Below are 25,308 nucleotides of genomic sequence, written 5' to 3'. Positions count from 1 at the left end.
GTATCAGCATATATGGCATTTAGTATTGGTTCTCAGAACTAACACTAAAGGCCAAATTTGACGATAGAGTGGACTGGAAATGTCTGCATCAATGATTTCATAAGCCATAACTGGAATTACAGTATTTATTTGCCACAGGAAAGCTATTCATTAACAGTTGATACTGCCACCAATGTCTTCATTTACCTCTCCCTTTAGACTACACTTACACAGCCAGCCAGGCCAACAGTTTGCTGTATTCAGAGGCAGCTAAATGCTGCCTCTGGACACAGCAACACTGTGCTATGGCCACATACAAACTGGCTCATTAGCTGCAGCTAGAATTCCACAGACCCTATCCGCATCCAGGGTCGGTTGAAGGCTCTCCTCACATATAGGAGATAAGTGGTCACATGTGAACAGTGGCAGCATTGGCCTCTGATTTGTACAGTGTGTGCAGGCAGCATTTAGAACAAGAATGCGGCAGTGTGTATGTAGTCTAATAAGTTCACTTTTTGCTGACACCAGACATTAACAAAAAAGCTTGTCGCCAGATGAGAATCAAGGAAAAAAATTAAAACAAATACAGTCACCAAAATAAAAGTTATGTATGCATATGCGTCTTTATGCGTATAAATGCATCAATATGCAAGTATTTTAATGATCATTACGCAGGAACTTTTCTCCTAGCAAACAAATCTGCAATAACATTAGTGTGAATGAGGCCAAAGATTTCTTATGTTTGTATTCATTATGCATAAGAAAATGTGACCTGACACGCCAATAATGGCAAGCCACCATCCCTAGGTAATAAATACAAAAAACGAGGAAGGAAAAGTGGGACTTTTAATGATGCTTGGCATAGGCAAATGATGATACGTGGAATATGATAAACAGCATTCAAAAGATTTATTTTCACAATCAAGTTGGACATACCATATTTATAAAAAAACAATTGAATCAATCAACAATAAAGTAGTGGTCATATTGACTTGCACATAAAATATATAGGATCATAACATAGTACAAATATTCAATAAACATGATTGGTAAATCGATTAAAAACACATTGAAAATCTTCATATAAGCAAAATTGATAGGAAAAAAATAATGGATAACTCATACATCTAACATGAACAATACATAAATGCTTGCTTTGAACCAAGCTTGTCTTGACATTTTTGGATCATAACTCAACGTGTTTCATAGCTTTTTAGCAAAAAGCTAAGAAATGCGTTGAGTTATGATACAAAAATGTATTAGGGATGGAGGCTTGCCATTATTGGCATGTCAGGTCACATTTTCTTATGCATTCTAAATCATTGGGTGGAAAACATCCGCTTCTTAGTGACCCGCCACATCATTAAATTAATATTATAATCCCACTCTCATAAATTCAGCCTTGGCTCTAATCTACTCTTCTGTTAACTACAGAGTACTGGGTTTGTCCCTCTTAATCTCTCTCAACTACTGGCAGGCTCAGTCTATGGGTGGTGAACCTTGGGTTCTGTTTTGTTTCCGGGGTTGCGAGGCGCAGCGGTTCATTTCCTCCTCTCATCCCATCAGTGTGGGGGGGCGAGGATTTGACCCCCTGCACCTCAGTGTCATGTGCTAATGCCTCACTTATGGCATCTTATGACACCAGGATGTGGGGAGGTTTTGGTTCCATTTTATGCCGCAGATAGGGTGGGTGTGAGTCCACCGTTGGCGGCTTCACCGCATGAGGGTGGTCATCCCCTTTTCCCGCCTTTATCATGCACGATCAGTGCATTCACAATGCACAGGGATGGTTTCTTGGCGATCTGGCTTGTTTTCTGGCTGTTTGTCCCCATCCATGGGGGGTTTTCCCGCCTCAACCCCGATGCAGACATCTTATCCAAAAGTTTCCCTTAATTTCCCATTCAGAACCTCAGCTGAGCTGGGGAGTTGACCTGTAAGTATTAGTAATGTTGCAATCCATAGTTTTTTTTCCCTTAGGGGGTACTAATTGTTAATTCCATTCTTTAGTACAAACTTGCCATAAGACTCTGGATGAGTAATAAAAAGCTATGAAACGCGTCAAGTTATGATTCAAAAGTGTCAAGACAAGCCTGGTTCAAAGCAAGCATTTATTTATGTAGTGTTCATGTTAGATGTATGTGTTATCCATTATTTTTTTCCTATCAATTTTGCTTATATGATGATTTTCAACAAGTGTTTTTAATCGATTTATCAATCATGTTTGTTGAATATTTGTACTATATGTTATGAGCCTATATATTTTATGTGCAAGTCAACGGGGGTTATTTACGAAAGGCAAATCCACTGTGCACTGCAAGTGCACTTGAAAGTGCACTGAAAGTGCACTTGGAAGTACAGTCGCTCTAAATCTAAGGGGTAGATCTGAAATGAGTGGAAGCTCTGCTGATTTTATCATCCAATCATATGCAAGCTAAAATGCTGTTTTTTATTTTCCTTGCATGTCCCCCTCGGATCTACAGCGACTGCACTTCCAAGTGCACTTTCAGTGCACTTTTAAGTGCACTTGCAGTGCAAAGTGGATTTTCATTTGGTAAATAACCCCCAATATGACCACTAATTTATTGTTGACTGATTCAATTGGTTTTTCATAAATATGGTATGAACAACATGATTGTGAAAATAAATCTTATGAATTCTGTTTATTATATTCCACATATCATCATTTGCCTATGCCAAGCCTCATTCAAAGTCCCACTTTTCCTTTCTTGTTTTTTGTATTTATATTCATTATATTTCAGTTAAAAATAGGGCTATTCTCAGAAAACAGTTCAATTTTTTTCATGGTATTTATAAACTATCAAGATGTTACAGAGAGTACAATACACATTTTGGAAGAATTCCCATTCTTCAGTTATATAAACTTGTCCTGACATTTTATGATAAACAGCCAGAAGGCTTTTGAATTCTAGATATAACTTAACACATCCTACAAAGCAGAAAATTAAGGTGGCCATGGTGGACATCTTCACTCCACTACAGTGCACACAGCTGACTTCATTTTATAGGAAGCAAAAAAGTCCACTAGCATAAACCTGGATTGAGATCATCTACAAAGCAAGCAAAACTGTTCTGACGAGGAAAACATGATTTATAGCAATGCTGACACAGAAATACGCTAAGCAGCAATAATGCTACCATCTAATTATTTGTTTGGCTCATAGGAAGCACAGTTAGAAACCAAACAAAACAAATGAAAACTTCACAAGATAACAGCTGTAATGAGAGCATCATAATGTGTTCATGTTGACTACTAGAGCATTTTATTATGCCATTTCATACAAGTAAACCGTATATTTCTTGTTAAAGCATGTTGGGATTGGAAATTATAATCTAATAAAGCAAAGGGAAAACTCCAAGAACAGGGAAAACACAATGTCATCAAAACCCAAAACAGTAGTAAAGTTGGTAAGTAGTTAGCACGATAGGTCTAAAATCTACTAGAGAATTAAACAGCAGAAAACAGTATGCAACATGGAAGTAATAAGGAAATAAATTAATGTAAAAAAAAAAACAGCTTTACTTAGTACAGTGTGCAATGTGGGTCCTCAGCTGGTAGAGGAAGGGAAAAACAGTAACTGTTGGGCTCTTTAGTTTTTTGGCCCATGAACTGTGATCAGACTATAAACATTTGAATATTTACATATTTCCAACAAGCATTAAATACACTTTCCAACAAGCTCCGCTTACCTATGTAAATGCAGTCACTATAAAGTAAATGATTGTCAAATTTTGCAGTGTGGCCTTCTCAGTTTTATTTTTACTTTTTCTCCATAGTTCAGCCCCTCCTTCCCAAAATAACATTGGGGGATTGCTGCAACCTGATTTGAAGGACTGCTTCTATTGTGAATATGGAGGTTGTATTGCTCCTCAGTGGCTTTAACTGTGAGGGCCTAATGTTAAATCTTATTTACTGCATGTTAATAGCATGTACTGTATATACTTGAATGTCCATAACCTGGCTATAATTCTACTTTAACACTACCGTGTTTAGCAGCTGAGTGTTAGTTTACACTTCTTCTGCTGGCAGAGCCACCTGATCACGTCTATCCACCGGGAATGGTGTTGACCTGTTCAATGATTTTCCCTGTGCTGTGTGATCCCGAAAGAGCTCAGCTCTGAACTCTTCTGGGTTCAGAGCTGTAAAAGCCTGGCCACTGTGTCTGGGGAATAAGCAAATCAAGTATCCCAGATAGCAAGGATAACTTGCCACAAATTTGTGGCAGTGTGTAATTTGTAGGTCTGTTAAATTGCTGCACATTTTCACTGGCAAGTTGTGCACTTCCAGAGCACTTGAAGCACTAGTTCTAGTGCTCTGACATGTTTCCAATTTGTAGCAAATTTGCATGGCAAGTCTCTAGCAAGAACAAAGTTGCATTGGTGAATCTACAGCAAGAGCTGTGCAAGTCTACAGCATGAAAATTCAGCCACAGTGACAGCTGAATGACTATTAAACAACATATCTGAACCAGAACTTGCAGCAAATTTGCAGTCATGCAATGTGGACTTCCTGCAATTGTGCAACAAACTAGCATGTCATTTTTAAACTTGCAGCACAATTGCTTGCTATCTGGGATAGTATCTGCTCAGTTTAATAGATACTTAATGTCACCTTAAAGAGAATCTGTCATCTGCTCTATGCTACAACAAAGGAGCCTTGTCTGAGTGTGTGATAAAATAAATGAAAAAACACCATCTGCATAAAATGTTTAAAACTTCCTGCCCCAACACATGTTCACATATAAATGTAAAAGCGTGAAAGTGGAAGTATATGTAAATGTGAATGACTGTTGCGCATGCCAGATTAAAGCAGGCCATAGACGGCGCAAACTTCTTTCGCACCAGACCAGGCCATCAACAAATACAGTGCTGATGGGGGAATCCCTCCTGCTGAGCAATTGTCTCGGGACAGTGATTATTGTTAGAGGCAATAGCAGCCACTAGCAATAATCGCAAGTGAATCCAGGAAGCTGGTTGTGCCCAAGTTGATCGATCAACTTTGTACATTCAGCCTACCCACACATGGTTTAAATCTCGACCGGTCCTGCTGAACCAGCCGAGATGCAAATTGTCTATGGCTGACCTAAAAAAAAATTCTAAGGCCATCATTTACAGTTAATTCTAAATTGATGAGTTGTAAAGGCTTTTTAAGCGTCACCTATGGACAGTTTTGGCCATTGTAGTTTTTTGCCATTTTGTAGGCACACAATTTTCAAGCTTGACATATTTGGTATCTTTTTACCCACCCAACCCTATCTTTTATGTTTTACAAAGAATGGGGATTATATTCTGTTTGTGTGCATTAAAAATAAATGTAGTGTTTTTTTCTAATATATGGGTTGGATAAACAGTAGTGCCTATTGTGTGGCATAAAAAATTGCAACTACTCTCATTTTATTCTAGTCACCATTTTGGGGCTTTGAGTAACCTTCAGCCCAAAAATGGGCATTTAGGGAAGAGGGAAGAAAAATGCGTCGATCCCCCACTTAGTGCCCAGCCATAGCATAGGGTGCAGGTCTGGTTCGTGTCGAGGAATAGAACAAGAGATAATATTTTTTTTTCTTAGGGTTAAAAACATAACAACAGCACGGTAACACAGGTAGCAAGGTTAACACGTTTTACATCTACTAATGCTAAATCTTAACCTAACCTAGTTATGATTAAGTGTCAGTAGACGTGAATTTTGTTAACCTTTCTACCTGTGTAACTGTACTGTTGTCCTGCTTTTAGTCCTTGGAAATAAGAAGGATTTAATCCTCCGTGTTCTTTGTTTTTATATCTTATCTTAAATCCATTTAACAAATAATAACTATTAGGTAATAGCACAAAGCCCTAAACGGATATCTTATATGTGAATATCTAGTCCTGACACTTTCAGAGGTCTAGTAACACAAACCTGAAAAATGTTCAGCAGCAGGATGTTATTTTCCTTGTACTGTGTTGTCAATAGAGACTACAAATATCAGAGACTTCCTTCTTACCTTCAGGCCACGGAAACTTCCTGGACTGGTTGGAGATGAACAGGAGGATTTTGTGGATTTTGGAGTGGATAACTGGCTACTTGGTGTTCCATTTACTATAAAATAAAAGTAAAAGCTTTTTAAAAAGTTGGATATACAATACTCCCCAGTTTGAATTACAACAAAGACAGGGGACAGGAATGACGTTGTTTGCCAGAAGTGTTTGACAGGATAAAAAAACAACATATAAATGCATACATCACGGTTACTTTCAGACTTAGCAACGCTTGCTACACACATAACTGATGTGCCAATGGCGTTGTATAGTCCTAAATCAATATTTATGGGAACATATAGTTTGAAATTTTAGGAGACTACACAAAGTTTAATATCAGCCTGTTCCTCTACATTATTAATGAAAACCAAATGTGTTTTAAAATAAACAAAGTTCAGCCAGCAGTCATCTTTCATTGCCTTGACTGTTAATCTGATGAAAGTGAACTCTGGTTGCTACCAGTTATTGTACCTTGCACATCATCATGGCTTTTTTACCTTTTTAAAAAACAATAAAATACTGTTGTAAAGTAATTGATTGTTTAAGATAAAATAGATGATCAACCTTTACTGGGAAACAAGCCAAGCACTGACTGGTGGTATAAGCCATAAGTTATCAACGTTAGTTACAGAACTCTTATAGGTTTTTAGCAGGATTATTCCTTTTCCCAATACCACGAATCATCATTTCATTTCCTATCATTGTACAGGTAAGTAAAATACTGTACAAACTGGAAAAAAAAACACGTTCGGTGAACAGGTATCATTACTATGATTACCAGATGTCTACCCAAGAATTGCCAGCTTTTTGGTGTATGCATGCAACTTGTTCTCTCTTTGCCTTACTGTCCCTGATTAATGTGCTTTCAAAAAAGAAGCTCAATAACAAAGTATTTTGTACAAATAAAGAAGACTGTTTGGAAAAATAAGTATATTTCCATCTCTTTTGACATTTACTGAGGTGTGTATCCAGTAACCAACGTTACATGCACTCTAGAGGGACACAAGATGACCCTGAAGATATATAATAGATGTACCCGGACTGTGATCGACCAGTGTGAATGAGCTGAGGAAAGAGACAGATGTGTAAATTGGAAAAGAAAACAACTTAAACTAGTTGAGAGTAGGAGACAAGACTGTTATAATCATCTATAGTGAGAATAAAACACTTGCAGGGACTGCACTACTACTGTGTTCTGGCTTTAAGGAACTAAACATGATATACTACTTATTATACCAAATGATCCCATACAAGAGGAGCTGCACCACTGATTTCAATAAATATAATACATTTTATCAAAATTGTATATACATACAACCCCTAGTCATAAAGGACCATTTTTTGGAATATGTGTCAATAGCACAAAAGCACAATCCATTATTGTACATCCTTGGGTATATATATAACAACATTTTAAGATAAAGACTTTGTTCTACATGAAGCTCTGATTGGTATAGAATTACAAAGAACGTAAACTACAATAATAGATTATCAGAGAGAGAATTATAAAAGGATTGTCAGGCCCTACATAAGAAAATGAACTATCAGCAGAACAATATGATGGTGGGGGTTAGGTGCTCTGGTAACATAGAAAGGAAAAACTGTCAAAGATATCGGTTAAAATGACACTGCAGTGTTCAATTTTCAACAAAAACATAAGCTAATAATTTGCAAAGAGGTAGAGCATTAAACTTATACTTTATGTGCTTCCTGTGCTAAGAAATAATGCTGTCAATGTTTCATATATTTCAGAAATTGTCCAAGCTTTTTTTAGTTTTGTATAATTAAGGAACGATTAGCACCCCTGTCAGGAATCCCTGCAAAGTAGATTCATGGTCATCAAGAAAGTGATTGGAAATCTTCAGGGTCCATGCACACTGATTTAAAAAAACACTTAAAACAAGAAGGGTCCTGCAAGCCTCCATATACCAGATGCTCGGTGAAGTGTAATAAGGATAGCTGCTAGCGTTTAACACGTTTCACAATTACTGTAAATATGAATAAATTAAATATATACGCTGCGCTGAAAATTGTAATGCACCCCTCATGACCACGGGGCATAGAAACGAAGTCCTATTTCAAAACGACTGATCACAACTCTTATATTCCCACTATGAGCTGCCACCACAGACCATGGATAAACAATATCCCCAGAGGTCAATATATGAGAATGAGAAAAAACTGCACACAGGATGTTGATTTTGAACTACAATCAGAAATGTTGAGTAAAATGTTTAGAGACAAAGGGTACCATGATACTTTCCTAGAAACAGAGAAAAATAAATTAGGAATATGGATAGGAAGGATCTACTAAAAGTCAATAACAGAAACAATCATACGGATAACGATATGGGTACATGTATTGTTCTAGATTTTAATCTACAAAATAAAGAGGTAGAAAAGAATCATCCATAAATACTGGAATGTTTTGAAACAGGATGTGCACCTCAAAAGGTTGTCTATCTGAAAGACCGAGAATAGTGTTCACCCAACCTAAGGGACAAACTGGTACATAATGTTGTGGAACCACCCCCGCCCAAGCCCAAAATGTTCTGGAACGTAAAGGGTTTTCATTTTTGTGGGCGTTATAGTTGCGTAAGAGTTCCAAACAATGTTAGAAAAATAAAGTCCTTCTTCAACCCCCAATCTAATCAGACACACGTCATTAAGGATTTTATCTCATGTGACACGGTGGGTGTTGTGTATGCAGTAAAATGCCCATGCAATCTCATCTATGTCGGGAGAACCATAAAGGCACTTAAGGATCTCATGGAAGAGCATGTGAAAAATATAAATAAGGGTTTTGACAAATGCTTCCTTTCTATCCACTTTAGGGATGTTCATAGCATAAGCACAGCAGGAATGCAATTCTGGGGCATTGAGGCCCCCAAACGCCACTGGAGAGGTTCAAATTTTGTAAAGGAAATTAGTAAACGTGAATCTTGGTGGATACATCAGTTAGGCTCTTTGGCACCCGGTGGGTTAAATAAAGAATTTGACCTTAAATGTTTTTTAAGTAATTATTAGGTACCTACTTCATGATTGTATCTATTCACCCTAAGACAGGCTCTATATATATTTTTTAGATATTTTTATACACTGTGTATTTTTTATATTTTTATATTATATTTTTTTAGATTACATTCCTTTGCCCTAAGAGCTGTCCGCTTATATACATAAGTTTCCCTGGGTTTTGGTCTCCTATATAGATTAATATTAGATGGGATTTATTCCCAGCGAATCTGGATGTTGTGATGTTCCTTTACTATGTCAGTATGGCAGGACAGCCACCATCCTATAAATACTAATATCAATATTTTTTCTGCATATCTGTCCCTCATTCATTTATTTATTTATTTTAAATATAATCTTTATTGAATATGTACTGCTCATATGGTGTGTTTTAGTTTCGATTTGTGACATATAAGGGATGATATGTTAATCCTCCAAATGCCGTCCTGATTATTAGTATTATTTCTACCAAGTTTGCAGCAGGTCACTGTAATGCTTAGGCATAATGGAGTAGATTGGAATTTGTAAGGGCTGCCAAATATTGAATACACGCATTAAACTAATTAGCAATCACTAGAGTGTCCTCGGTCTACACCAAAATGGCCACTGACGCTATATATGATTGACAGATCTACCATCCAATCAAATTTCCCCCTGAAGAAGATACGTCATCCCGGTATCAACAAGTGTTGGGGAGGGGACAAGATGGCACGATAGGCAGTTTGTCTGCTTAGGAGGAGGCTCACATCACCCCGATACCTGTTCGGTATACATTTGTTCATTGCTTATTATAGAGTGGTGCACTAGGCGCACCTGTAAAATGTGAGTACCCCTGGAAGGGTTTTTTTGCTTTGTTTAAATAAAATGTTTAAAACTCTATTACACTATCAAGCTCTCTTATTTTTGCATAACACGGAGGTATAAACTGAGGAGTCCAGGATTCCGGTACCCTTTCTGAACCCAGTGGAGGTTCATATGCGTGCTTGGACTGAGCTTAATTGCAAAGTCGCACGTTCTAAGGTGAGCGTTTATTACCTAAGGGGAGCACTAAAGGGAGGACACCTTGACACGTTTTGATCACCTACCAAGCTGTTTGAATTGTGGACTATTCAGCGTGGTCATTAGTGACACAGCAGGACACCTTATTTGCACATGAGCGCTTTGTTCTTTGATACATTCACAATATATGATATATGGACTTTTTTATGAAATTTATGAAGCTTTATGGTTTATGTATTTACTGTACACAGTTATGCACATGAGCACTTTGGATTGAGTTGTGCATTTGAGTTTTCACACCATTGTTTATTTAGGCTGTCACATCACGCATTTATCACCATTTTATTTGTATTTATGCTATTTTTGTATGTATTTCGGTATCCAGACTGATTGGGTGTGCATTACATATTATCTAGCGCAGCATAATTGTTTATTTAAGCTGTCACATCACATATTGATCAATACTAATATATATATATTTTATGCCATTTATATTTTAACGTATGCACCTCAGTATTCACACCGATGAGGTGTGCATTACAATTTTCAGTGCAGCGTATATATTTAATTAAAAAAAAAAACACTTCTCCTTCACTTTGCTTGTAGAAGCAACTAATGTTATCCTATGTGTCCTTGCACATTAGGTTGTTTAGAGGCTCCTAAACACTGCTAAATGCTCCAAAACGCTAGTACAAAAAACGCTCAAAATTATAGGTTTTTTTTTCTGCCAAAAGCACTGTCGTTTTTTAAGCCAGTGTGCATGGACTCAAAATGTTATAGTTGTTACCAGAAGAAGAGGTGAGGACAAATCATTCCATGGTAACAAATAACTGTTTTTGCACAGAGCAGTCCTGATCCTCCTCTTCTAGGGTCCCCTGCTGGTGCTCACGGCTCCTTCCCCCTAGTCAAACACCCCCCCAGCAAGCCACTTGCTAGGGGTGCACTTGTGTTGGCTTAATCCTGAGCCACACTGTGTGCATCACTTGACACCCACAGTGTTGCCCAACCTGCTCCCTGCTCCCCCATCACTGGCTGTCCACAAGGTTTGGGAGTGTGTCTATGGAAATGTTTGACCATTCTTCCAGACGCGCATTGGTGTGGATGAGAAGGACTGGTCTCCGCTCTAATTCATCCCAAAGGTGTTCTTATCAGGTTGAGGTGCAGGCCAATCAAGTTTCTCCATCCCAAACCCGCCCGTCCATGTCTTTATGGATCTTGCTTTGTGCACTGGTCCAAATCATTTGGTGGAGGGGGGTTATGGGGTTTGTTTTTCAGGGGTTGGGCTTGGCCCCTTAGTTTCAGGGAAGGGAACTCTTAAGGTGTCAGCACACCAAGACATTTTGGACAGTTTGGGGCCTTCCTGTTCCAACATGACTGTGCACCAGTGCACAAACAAGGTCCATAAAGACATGGATGAGCGAGTTTGGGGTGGAGGAACTTGACTGGTCTGCACAGAGTCCTGACTTCAGCCCGATAGAACACCTTTGGGGTGAATTAGAGCGCAGACTGCGAGCAAGGCCTTCTCGTCCACATCAGTGCCTGACCTCACAAATGCGCTTCTGGAAGAATGGTCAAACATTCCCATATACACACTCCTAAACCTTGTGGACAGTGTTCCCAGAAGAGTTGAAGCTGTTAAAGCTACAAAGGATGGGCCAACTCAATATTGAACCCTATGGACTAACTGGGATGCCATTAAAGTTCATGCGTGTGTAAATGCAGGCGTTCCAATACTTGTGGTAATATAGTGTACGTAAGGTCACATAATACGTATAAAAAGAGTCAAAAATGTCCTTCCAAGAATACATAAAAAATGTAGGCGTTAAATGAGAAGTAAGTTGATTAATTTAGTTAAAAGAGATACAGTAATATAATTGTAAAAGCGGATGAAATCCAGCTCCTCACACCAAGAAAGCACACACACACACACTCACATATTCCTAAATGAACATTTAATAATGAGTCACAGGACTGCCCATTGAACTGGTCATGACTTACAGTGATTGAAAGTTTCTAGTGGGTGATTACAATTGTTTCTAAGTGTAGGAAAATCTGGTTATAGCATCTGAACTTAAGACTTGGCATGACCAGCCACCGATCAGTATTTCTCTTGTGGAAAAAGTGGATGAAGCTCTTACAGCATATGTTCTGCATCTGTGGGTTGGCTGGCTTGTGAAGAAGATGGGTTCTGGTGGTGCAGCAATGTAAATGAGGAAAGGCAAATGCCTTGTCTTCTTTTCAGAAACATTCCCTGTCCATAGCTAGTCTTTTATACAATTTTGAAGACAGGCTGATTTCTGAAAACTGGACAGTAACAACCAAATTTTTAAATTCTACCAGCGTGCTTTTGAAAAAGAAAAGCTAAAACCCGTTTGGGTGCTAAGATCAACAACCACCTGCCTTCACCCTTGTTCTCATAAATCTACCCCAAGGTTTTCTTGAATATGCCAGGTAAAGCAGCCAGTAAATGGAGTAGCTTGATTAGCTGAAAAAAACCCCACGCAATAAATGAAGAAAAGCGTGCTTGAATGATTAAGCTTAAATGCGGAGGGCAGCAAGATTATGAAGCTAGACAGAGATGTGAATTGGCAGGCGAGTGGATAAAGCCAAGAGAGAAAGCCCCAATCGGAATGGCTCACCTGGGGACCTTGCTGTGGAATAGGCACTGGAGTAGTAGCCAGTCCTCCTTACTGCATTCATTACACAACAAAGGTAAAAACATCAAGAGAATACATTAAATCAGCAAGCTATATCTAAATATCTATTTTAAATTAACACCTATTTACTCAGCTATAATATCTCAATAGCTGCAGTGATTTTCTTGTTTTCTTTTATTGGGACATACTGTAGATGAAGAAGTCTTCTGTAACCAAATACACAGTGGATTAACTGTCTCTGTTGCTCATAGCAGCCAATGCTACTCTTTTTCACCTTGCCTCTAGGGAAGGTTAGAAATGAAAAGTTGATTTTGATTGGTTGCTATTGACAACACTGACAGGTATTTGCACAGACCCCTTAATACATGAAGCACAATATTTTTAGATAAAGTGACATGGAAGTTACCTTTGTGATAAACCATCTATCTTGAAATCCTACTAACACATACAAATCCTATTACACCCAGATAACAATATAAATTTAAAAAAATCTAGAGAAGGAGATGTGTAGTGGTATTTCTGCTGATGTCATAATGCTTTGGGGACTACAACTCCCATTATCTCTTGTGGCTTACTGCAGCTCCTAAGCTGGCTATACACTATACAATTTTCTTGTTCAATTTCCTTTAGGTTTTACCATGAGACATGTAGTGCAAGGGCCTGCCTGATTGCTTACAAATTGATAGTGTTTAGGTTTGACCTCATATTATATGGTTTTGGTAAATCTAAAAATCTAGGAAAATTGTAAAAGAAAATTGTATAATATATGGCCAACCTTAGCGGAGTCAAGGAGGTAACTGAAGCACCTTGTCACTCCTGACTAGAGCTGTCCAGAGAGGAGACATGGGATTTACACGATGGGAACAGCCACATCATGGTGACACTTTGTAATGCTGGAGAAAGAGGCTGCATTATGGAACTGCCAATGCACGTTGTGACAAAGTGTGACAACGCTATCTGAAATTTAAGGAAATCAGGAAACATCGGCCTTTACACAATAGAACTGTCAGGATTTACAGTGGGTATAGAAAAGAATCCCTCCCCCTTTAAAATAATCACATTTTTTTGCTTTGCAGCCTAAAAAGACACAGTTTTTGCTTTATCCTGCTGTATTTCAGTGTAATTTGTAACATCCAAGTAAAAGATATAACACCAACATGTCAGAAAAAAAACAGAATTATTGAGTTGGAAAAGATCACTCCCTTGTGTCAGTATTTTGTTGAACCACATTTTGCTTTAATTACAGCCTTTAGTCTGTTTGGATATGTCTCTACTAACTTTTCACATCTAGACTTTGCAATATTTTCCCACTCTTCTTTGCAGAATTGCTCAAGTTCAGTTAAATTTGATGGTAACCATTTGGGGACTGCAGTCTTTAAGTAATTCCACAGATTTTCAATGGGGTTTAAGTCTGGGCTCTGACTAGGCCATGCAAGGACATTGATCTTTTCTCCTTCAACCATTGTGTGGTCGTTTTTGCTGTGTGCTTTGGGTCATTGTCGTGTTGAAACGCAAACCTTCTTCACATTGACGAATTTCTGGTAGAGGGCAGCAGATTTTCCTCAAGAATTTGATGGTATTTTGCCTAATCCATTTTCCTTCTATCCTGGCAAGTGCTCCAGTCCCTGCTGCAGAGAAACACCTCCATACCAGGATATTACCATGTCCATGCTTTACTGTTATTTGGATGGTGAGCTGTATTGGATTATCGACATATTGTTTGGTGTTGAGGCAAAATAATTCAATTTTAGTCTCATCTGACCATAATACCTTTTTCCATGCGGCCTCAGAATCTTCAAGGTGCGTTTTGGCAAAGCGTTGTGACTGCATGTGGCCTTTCTTGAGATGTGGCTTTTTTCTTGCAACCCTCCCATACAAGCCACATTTGTGGAGAATTTGTGATATTGTTGTCACATGCACACAATGACCACTCTGTCAAAAATTCCTGCAACTGCTTCAGAGTTGCTGTAGGCCTCTTGGTAGCCTCTCTGACCAGTTCCTTCCTGGCTCTTTCATCCAGTTTGGAGTCCTGATCCAGGAAGGGTCTGTGTTGTACCAAATACCTTCCACTTCTTTTTTTTTTTTAACAGAAAAGCCCTTGCACTTCTTAATATTAGACTTCACTTTGCTTTTAGGCATTGATAAAGCCTTTAAGTTTTTTTTGTATCCTTCTCCTGACTTGTGCCTGTCCACAACTTTATCCGGAGAACTTTTGACAGTGCCTTGCCAACCATAGTTGATTGTTTGCTTCAGTTGCACTACCAGGAACTGAAATACTCCAGGGAAGCTCTTCCCATTCTGAGATAATCAAAATGACCACAGATGATCACAGTTTAATGGCCAAATGACTTTGTGTGCCATTGAGAAGGTGATTACCTACACTTGATTGAGTCATTTTTAGGAGGGGAGGAGGATCCTTTTTCCAACTGAGTAATTTTGTTCTTGAATTTTTTTAAAATTTTTTCCTGACATGTTGGTGTTATATCTTTCACTTGGATGTTATAAGTTACACAGCTGGATACAACTAAAACTGTGTCTGTCTTCATTTCAGGCTGCAAAGCATAATTTAAAAAAGGGGGGGGGGGGGTTAGGATTGTATTCTACACCCACTGTAAGTTGTGCACATACTTTTTACATAATGTATGCAAGAAAAATGAGCTTTTCTACTTCAATTGCATGCATTTTCATATAAACTTGGACATACATTTTAAACTCAAGAACTACTACAAGTTATTCTAAAGTAATTAGAAAACAAAATGTGAACACTGGATTTGCATTTAAAGCTGAACTCTGGGCACACAAAAAAATATTTTAACATATTTCCCAATATCCATAAAGGATAGAATTCCCCTTTGTGTGCATTAAATGCCTTTGCACAACCTGATAATAATTTGTAAATGTAGCGGATACATTTTCACTGTGCTGTATATATACTGTGCAGTGAGCAGAGCTGTAGGAGGGACCCAGCAGGTCCACCTACTTACAGACTGCCTGCAGAAAACTACAGAGGGCAGATACAAGACCAGTTCCTCTGCACAAAGTGTGAGGCTGGCCATACATTATACAATTTCTTGTACAATTTTCTTTCAGATTTACCAAACCCATATAATATGAGGTCAAACCTAAACACTTTCAATTTGTTCAAATTGAATAAGAAAATTGTATAGTGTATGGCCATCTTGAGAGTAGTAATGACTGGAATTTGCACAGAGGAAAAGTGCAGGCGTGATCTCATGCTGGATTGCTGCATAGATCCGGACAACCAGATGCAGTAAAACCTTGGATTGTGAGCATAAATCCTTTCGGAAACATGCTTGTAATCCAAAGCACTTGTATAGCAAAAGGAATTTCCCCATAAGAAATCATGGAAACTCAGATGATTTGTTCCACAACCATTTATTCATAAGTCCTTCAGTTTATAGTCCATATAAAAAGATTATAGCAATGTGATAGGTTGTGTAACCATAAAATGTCCATCTACAATTTGCATCCTCCACAAGGGGATTAGAAGCAAAATCCAGCAGGAGCTACAGAGTATAAAAGAGAAGAGAGGCGCCTCTAAGTGTAGCAATATGGTTACATTTTATGAAGGTACAACATTTAGCAACTCACATGGTTAGTGATGCAAGCACCTGGGGTAAAACTGTCCACATGGACCATCCTCCGCACCACCGGCTCTCACCACTGTCAGTCTGCAATCGTGACCCGGGAAGACTACCCTGCAGTAGAGCGATTTGAAAGCGAGCCTTGATACGCTCATGGAGCGCAGTGTGGAAGGGATGACATTGATGATGGTGTGGAGGATGCCCTATGTGGACAGCTTTACCCCGGATGCCTGCATACTTAGATGTGCCTCTTTTAATCATTAACCATGTGACTTGCTAAATGTTGTACCTTCATTAAATGTAACCATATTGCTAAACTCAGAGGTGCCTCTGTTCTGTTTTATACTCAGTTGTGACGTAATGCTACTTGTATATCAAGACATCGCTTGTGTATCAAGTCAAACGTTATTTAAAAAAAATGATTGCTTGTCTTGCAAAACGCTCTCAAACCAAGTTACTCTCAAACCAAGGTTTTACTGTATAAGAAAAAGAGACTTGTTGAAATTTGGGCTGATGCAAGAGGCACTTTCTTTCACATTCTTTTAATTTATGAAGTTGAAGCTCTCATGTTCATTCTTCTTACCTGTAGCTGGAGATTTGCTGCGCCTTGTTGATGATGGACTTTTCGAACCAGATTGCCTTGTAGCACGGGAATATGAGGTTTTTAAAACACGGCATTCTGCAAAGAGAGATTGGGGATAGCGTTTTTGTGGTTAAACAAAACTAAAAAAAAACGCACTAACACTCACCAATACTCACATGCAGGTGTTTGTCTGGCAAAGTTAACAGCCTGCAACTGCATTACTTCTGAGAAATGTAGGCATGTCATTCGGACATGGTTAGGTTAGTCAAATCATGAAAGAATAGTGGTAATTATGACAAATGGTGGTGGTATCCATGACACATACTGTATACTACACATACCAGTAAAATCCAGAACTCATGCAAATATGATGAACGTAAAATTTGGAATTAAAATTACCACTATGATCCAGAACAAAGTCATCCTGTGCATATCGGTATTTCTCTGGTCCGCAGGCAATAAACACATCATCATCACCAAAGAAATCTTGAAGACATGTAATCTGATGAAATAAATACAAGAAATAAAATTGAATACATTTCACACACACACAGTTATAAGAAACAAGAACATATTTTTTGTGTTCACAGCCATAATCATAGATACATCCCTTCATCATCTGGTGTGTGTGAAATATAAGGTGACCTCTCTCTGGATCATCTCTGTTTACAATGTAGCTAAAAAGGTTCTATTCTGGTCTATCAGCTTTATTTTAAAAATGCAATGTCGGTATTTAGCCTTGGATATATTCTGAAATTTAACATTGGGTGACCCTGAGACTTATCTGGAATAACTGCTGATCATTTGGGTCATTTATTTAATTTATATTTTTGTATCGCTTTACTGGACAGCGGTAACAGAGAGAATGATGCTGTTTGTTGCTATAAGTAATACTTTTGGAGGCCATTTTCGAATAAAACATTCCGGAACCTTGTTTTGATTAGTTATAAATTTGACACACCAACAGCCCACTGGCTGGATAGTTTCCCTGTAATACAACAGTGGTAGAGCCAGACACACTAGGCTGTGGTTAGCCCATCGGAATATGTGTCAAAACTGCTAACCAACAAAAATAGCATTGCCTTTAACCACTTCAGTACTACACCTGCATTACCATTTTTCAGTTTTCAGTGTTGCGATTCTTTGACTGACAATTACTCCGTCATACAACACCAGACCCAAAGACATTTTATATAATTTTTTCATTTTTCTTAAACTAATAAAGCTTTCTTTTGGTGGTATTTTGAAAACACTGGGTTTTAAAAAATGTTTTCTATATAAGGGATCAAATAAACATTCTGAACAAAAAACTATTTCCCAGTACAAACAACCCCAAAGCTGGAAGGGGAAGGGGGGAAAAATCAGAGGGTGATGCTTTCAAGGGAAACTAGAGCAAGCAGAACAAAGGACACATTAGATTATTAGTAAGTAATGTTTCTTTTACTGATTTTTTTTTTTTTTTTTGACTAAAGGCTTTAACCCTAAAGAGTTTCTTTTTTAGTTAAAATAATAAACTCATTATACCTACTTACTCTGCGCAATGGTATTACACAGAGCAGCCCCAAACCTCCTCTTCTGGGGTCCCCCTACGGTGATCTTGGCTTCTCCTCTTCTGTGTCTGCCACCATAGCAAGTTTCTTGCGGCTCAATCCTGAGCCAGGCTGTGTGCATCCATAGACACACACACACACAGTTTGGCTAGCCAAGCCCCCCGCTCCCTCCTCACAGCAATTGATTAACAGCAGCAGAAGCCAGTGGCTCCTGCTGCTGCCTCAGTCCCTGTGAGTAGAGGGAGAAGGGAAAGAGGAGATGCAGCTGGGAAAAAATATTTTAGCTTTAGAACCACTTTAAATAATCAGCCCAATCTAAATTGATATTTCAGTTGTAAGTAGAGGCTGGACAGATAAACCTTGCTGATATTCTTGCGCTCTCTCTGACATGTTTATTTTTTTCATTTTTGAGAAAATAGCAGGAGGAGAGGAAACATGCAAGTGTGGTTGGGGACACTCAAAACTTCCAAAGTTGAGATATAAAGTGGTTCTAAAGTCTAATGCCCTGTACACACGATAGGATTTTCCGAAGGAAAATGTGTGATAGGACCTTGTTGTCTGAAATTCCGACCATGTGTAGGCTCCATCACACATTTTCCATCGGATTTTCTGACACACAAAGTTTGAGAGCTTGCTATAAAATTTTCCGATAACAAAATCCGTTGTCAGAAATTCCGATTGTGTGTACACAAATCAGACGCACAAAGTGCCACGCATGCTCAGAATAAATAAAGAGATGAAAGCTATTGGCCACTGCCCCGTTTATAGTCCCGACGTAGGTGTTTTACGTCACCGCGTTTAGAACGATCGGATTTTCTGACAAATTTTTGTGACCATGTGTATGCAAGACAAGTTTGAGCACACATCCGTCTGAAAAAATCCTAGGATTTTGTTGTCGGAATGTCCGATCAATGTCTGACCGTGTGTATGGGGCATAACATTTTTTTTTTACCTTCCCAGATAGCAAGGATAACTTTCCACAAATTTGTGGCAGTGTTGTATTGTAAGTTGTGTTAACTTGCTGCACATTTTCACTGGCAAATTGTACACTCGCAGAGCATCGAAGCACAAGTTCTAGTTGGCGCTTTTCCAATTTGTAGCAAATTTGTGTGGCAAGTCTCTAGCAAGAGCAAAGTTGCAGTGGTGAGTCTACAGCAAGAGCTCTGCAAGTCAGTGACCCCTGTGGTAGGATGACTATTGCACAACATAACTGAACTTGCAGCAGACTTGCAGAATGTTTGCATAGAAAGTTGATCTGGAGTCATGCAATGCGGACTTGTGAAGTCTGGCAACTCTAGCAATAGCTTAGCAAGTCATTTTCAAACTTGCAGCACAATTGCTTGCTATCTGGGTTAATGCATTCCCTTCATTAAATTAATACACTCTCCACTAACTGTTCCCGCTCCCCCAAACACTTACCTGTATCCTGTCAGCAATCCAGTGCTGTCCCGACTGCAGCTTCATTCCCTTCATTTTCTGGTCTCACAGGAGACAAAAGCAGCAGTGGGAGCCATAGGCTCCTGCTGCTGTCAGCCAAATCCTGTGAGGAGCATTGCCGAGCCATTTTGTGTGCATCTATGGACGCACAAAGTTTGGCTTGGGTGCACACTCGCACAGGTGCCCCCATAGCACACGGCTTGCTATGGGGGCACCTGCAGGAAGGAGGAGCGGAAAGCACTGGCAGGGGACTCCAGAAGAGAAGATAAGGGACCACTTTGTGCAATAACACTGCATAGAGCAGGTAAGTATAACCACTTTTTCATTTTAATAAAAAAAAATTAGTCTTTATCACTTTAAGGCAGGGAGATCTAATTGTCGTGGTATCATAAGAAGCCAGGGCTGACTCAGCACACCAATGTTTCACCAATAACTAAAATATCATTTTTTCATGAAAATGACCTTTTAAGAAAAGTATGAACTGTATTAGCAGTGCTTTGCCAGAGTACAGTAATCCTTTGTGTCCTGTACAAATTAGTTTTTTGTGACATATTGACAAACATTGCAAAAAAAAAGATACTATTTCTTGATAGAAAGCATTCATGATCATTTCCGTGGCAGCAGCAGAGAAAGGAACTGTTGAGACACCAGACATATTGTTCTAATAATATTCCTCTGAATTCCACTTTGACAAAAAAATCCACACAGGCAGCCTGCCAGCAGATTCTGAAAACAGCTGACTCAATCCAGCTGCACAGTCACAGTGAATACATTAGGCAGCAGTGTATGGGCTGTGTAAACGTCCCACCCCTGGGAGCTTAGCTGATCTGCCCTCCTCTTCCAACCCTTCCATTTAGCAAAGGCTTTGATGGCCTTTCAGTAAATCCGAACAATATGAGTGCGGCAGCGTGCGATTCTGGCTCGGCTGAAAAGCCCAACAAAACTTCTGAAAACTGAAGTGTGACACACCCTAACATATGAGAAATATGTACAAAAGCTCAGCAGGATGTCAGATCCTTCAGCCTGAACCAAAAGGATAATAGCAACTGCAGGCCTAGCTTTTCCCTAGTATCTGCTAAACAGGATGTGACAGGAAAAGCTGAAAACAAGTAATCAATTTTATGACAAAAAGAAAGGAAGTCTTTAAAAATAAAAACAAAGACAATAAGCCATCATTTGATCTGAATTGATTCTTTTCAATATTGGGTTATATAAAGTGTATCTAGTTCAAAAAGCCATGGGTTTGTATATGTTATGTGTCTAGATATATACTTCTATATACAGTCTCTCACAAAAGTGAGTACACTCCTCACATTTTTGTAAATATTTTATTATATCTTTTCATGTGACAACACTGAAGAAATGACACTTTGCTACAATGTAAATTAGTGAGTGTACAGCTTGTATAACAGTGTAAATTTGCTGTCCCCTCAAAATAACTCACACAGCCATTAATGTCTAAACCGCTGGCAACAAAAGTGAGTACATCCCCTAAGTGAAAATGTCCAAATTGGGCCCAAAGTGTCAATATTTTGTGTGGCCACCATTATTTTCCAGCACTGCCTTAACCCTCTTGGGCATGGAGTTCACCAGAGCTTCACAGGTTGCCCCTGGAGTCCTCTTCCACTCCTCCATGACGACATCACAGAGCTGGTGGATGTTAGAGACCTTGCGCTCCTCCACCTTCTGTTTGAGGATGCCCCACAGATGCTCAATAGGGTTTAGGTCTGGAGACATGCTTGGCCGGTCCATCACCTTTACCAGCTTCTTTATCAAGGCAGTGGTCGTCTTGGAGGTGTATATACTTCTATATACAGTATCTCACAAAAGTGAGTACACCCCTCACATTTTTGTAAATATTTTATTATATCTTTTCATGTGACAACACTGAAGAAATTACACTTTGCTACAATGTAAAGTAGTAAGTGTACAGCTTGTATAACAGTGTAAATTTGTTGTCCCCTCAAAATAACTCAACACACAGCCATTAATGTCTAAACCGCTGGCAACAAAAGTGAGTACACAAAAATGTGAGGGGTGTACTCACTTTTGTGAGATACTGTAATATATATATACATATATATATATATATATATATATATATATATATATATATATATATAAATAAAAGTTAGGTGGACTTGATGGACCATTTCGTCTTTTTTCAGCCATCACTCTTTTTTGTTTCTAATCATTAGTGGGAGCAAATCGACATTCAACGTTTTTTTTTGGGGGGGGGGGGGGGGGATAAATTTATAACAGTGAATGTGGTTTTTGTTCAGGAAATTACATTCATTCCAAAACTGAATATTAAAAACAAAAGAAATTTTGACTTTTGAACACATACTCCATGCCATCGAATATACTGAGAAATTTTCATACGAATATTCATATGATCATTTGTTCTAAAATCTACTAGTGTATGGCCAGATTAGGAAGGGATGTATATTTAGGACAAGTAAAGGGAATATACAGCAACAAATAAATACATAAAAGGACAGAGGTCCTAACTATTCCCGCTCTATCCCAAAAGAAAAAGGCAAAACACAGAAAAACAAAAACAAAAACTTTTTTACACACACTTTCTGTTTTGTGGGAATAGTAGTGGTTCTGCATCAAGTATTTAGAATGAAACATGCTAAATTCCTCATATTATTGAGGTTATTGAATAGGCAATGTAAAGAACACAACATGTGGTAACCATTCCCTTGCACCTACATGTAAGTATACTGTAGACACCTTGGAGAAGGAGATTAATTCTGATTAGTTGTTAAGGTCTACCACACTGCTTTTGTATGTGTCCAAAGCAATAAAAACAGACAAATAAAATGTAATAAAGCATATTTTCTCCATATTCCTAACAATGCTTCAGGAAATCTTCTCTAGACACCTGTGCCCTGAATCTTGCCTGAAATCATTACAATAAGTGCGTGATGTTGTATATTTTAATATTTAATGTGTGTACTGCTGATGTTCCTGATAGCCCAATGTTTTCACTAGGGAATAGCTGTACTTGTAAACGCTAATGAACAGGACCTCTCAGGAAACACAGAGATATTAAACATTAAACTGTTTTCATCTGTCAATATGTAGGCCACCTTAAGGCTCATGCACAAAGGGCTTAAAAAAAAACCTTATTTTAAAGAAGCATTTAGCTCTCGAGCATTCATTCATTCCAATGGCCAGTATTAATTAATATTCTGGCCCATGAAATCCATAAACACTGAAATGCTTGATGTGCCTAAACGTGTGTGCATTATGTGGCTTTAGCCATGTTTTTTAAGCAACTTTTTCCTGCCATGAGTAAAATGCGGTCAGAAATCCAAATGCTCCGTGTGAGACCTTATATCAAATGCTCCTTTTCTGAACAGGCCTTGAATACACCTATTGCATATGTACAGAAAGCTATATATAGAAAGCTTAAGTGCAAAAGGATAAGACACCCCCACCATTTCCCCACACGTTCTACCGTTACTGAGAGAAGAAACAGGAATTGAATAAACCTCTCCAATGGGGATCCAGGCAACAATAAGAATTTAACAGTGTTTCTAAACCTTTTCCATTTATATTAAAAAAAAAGAAAAAGAAGAAAAAAAAAAAAAAAAAGGATTCCTGAAGTTTCAATTCAAATTACATCAAAGGTGAATCTGCTATATATCAGCTGAGATGCAAACTTTATTTTCTGCATAAAATACATACATTCCCAAATATATCTAAGACATGCTGGTAGGTTATTTGGCTCCTCTCTAAATTGGCGCTAGTATGTGTATGTATGAATATGATGTGAATATGAATGTAAGTTAGGGACCTTAGATTGTAAGCTCTTTGAGGGCAGGGACTGATGTGAACGTACAATATTTATGTAAAATGCTGCGTACATTGTTGGCGCTATATAATTTATATATATATCTTTTTTTTTTATTATCTTCTTTTAGTAAAATGAAATAAATGTGGAAGCTTCACTAACTCCCTCCACTAGTTAATGCAGGGAAAGCAGGTCATCTTTTGTCTCTGTTCATCCAGGGGTGAAGGGATTGCTATCTTTCTTAAGTTCAATGCTGTGTGCTGGATTGTGACAACTGTTATAGCTCAGTGTGTTCAGACACCCAACATTGATCAGTTAGACACATCCTTCACCTACTTCATACATTCATTACAAAGAACCAAGTTTTTGTAGTTCAGTATCACTGGCCCTTACTGAATGGTAGCAGGACAGCAGGATCCTTCTTTACACAGCTAAACAGAAATAGGCTTCCACTGCTAAACGCCTTTTAAAATGGTAGTTTTCAGACTGTTTTGATCACCTCTGACTTCAATATTTTTTTGACTTGTTGATTTGGAAGAAGTATACCCATCAAGAAAGTCAGAGAAAAGTCAGATGTCCTTATTTACTCCTTGCTCCAGGTCAGGGGGTCAAAGTGTAAAAACAAGAAGGTCAGCTGAAGAGACAGGCAATGGGCACTTTCAGGACAGCTCAGTAATTTATTTATTTATTACAGGTACTTATATACAGTGCAAAAGTATCCCCCCCCCCCCCCAGGCATTTTTCATGTTTTGTTGCCTCACAACCTGGAATTAACATGGGTTGTTTGAGGATTTTCATTTAATTTACAGAACATGCCCACAACTTTGAAGGTGTTTTTTTTTTAATTGCGAAACAAACAACAAATAGGACAAAATAACAGAAGTAGTCAATGTGCGTAACTATTCACCCCCCTAAAGTCAATACTTTGTAGAACCACCTTTTGCGGCTATCACAGCACCAAGTCGCTTTGTATAAGTCTCTATGAGCTTACCACATCTTATCACTGGGATTTTTGCCCATTCCTCCTTGCAAAACTGCTCCAGTTCCTTCAAGTTGGATGGTTTGTGCTTGTGAACAGCAATCTTTAAGTCTGACCATAGAGTTTCTATTGGATTGAGGTCTGGGCTTTGACTAGGCCATTCCAACACATTTACATGTTTCCCCTTACAGCACTCAAGTGTTGCTTTAGCAGTGTGTTTGGGGTCATTTTCCTGCTGGAAGGTGAACCTCCGTCCTAGGCTCAAATCACACACAGAGTGGTACAGGTTTTACTCAAGAATATCCCTGTATTTAGCACCATCCATCTTTCCCTCAACTCTGACCAGTTTCCCAGTCCCGACTGCTGAAAAACATCCCCACAGCATGATGCTGCCACCACCATGTTTTACTGTGGGGATGGTGTTCTTTGGGTGATGTGATGTGTTGGGTTTGCGCCAGACATAGCGTTTTCTTTGATGGCCAAAAAGTTCAATGTTACTCTCATAAGACCAGAGCACCTTCATCCATACATTTTGGGAGTCTCCCACATGCCTTTTCGCAAACTCAAAACGTGCCATTTTGTTTTTTACTGAATGTAATTCTGTCCACTCTGCCATAAAGCCCAACTCTATGGAGCGTACGGCTTATTGTCGTTCTATGTACAGATACT

General features: G+C 38.6%; 1 protein-coding gene across 3 annotated transcripts in view; it reads right to left on the bottom strand.

Annotated features, from left to right (window-relative positions):
- DCLK2 (doublecortin like kinase 2) overlaps nt 1-25,308 on the bottom strand; it is a 156,119-nt gene that overhangs the window by 60,766 nt on the left and 70,045 nt on the right. For 2 of the 3 annotated variants that reach the window (XR_012236555.1, XM_073604876.1), the window contains exons 3-6: nt 17,268-17,370; nt 16,869-16,964; nt 12,663-12,713; nt 5,979-6,073 (exon numbers count right to left, since the gene is read on the bottom strand). Coding sequence is in view for 2 of the 3 variants with exons in the window: in XM_073604876.1 (XP_073460977.1) it covers nt 5,979-6,073; nt 12,663-12,713; nt 16,869-16,964; nt 17,268-17,370 (345 nt within the window). In the remaining variant the exon portion in view is untranslated. The remainder of the gene's footprint in view (nt 1-5,978; nt 6,074-12,662; nt 12,714-16,868; nt 16,965-17,267; nt 17,371-25,308) is intronic. The other variant, XM_073604884.1, reaches the window with a different exon arrangement.

Source organism: Aquarana catesbeiana, linkage group LG01, assembly GCF_042186555.1.
Source record: "Aquarana catesbeiana isolate 2022-GZ linkage group LG01, ASM4218655v1, whole genome shotgun sequence".
Lineage (NCBI taxonomy): Eukaryota > Metazoa > Chordata > Amphibia > Anura > Ranidae > Aquarana > Aquarana catesbeiana.
The sequence above is the reverse complement of the archived record's forward strand: the minus strand, read 5'-3'. Positions and strand labels throughout refer to the sequence as shown.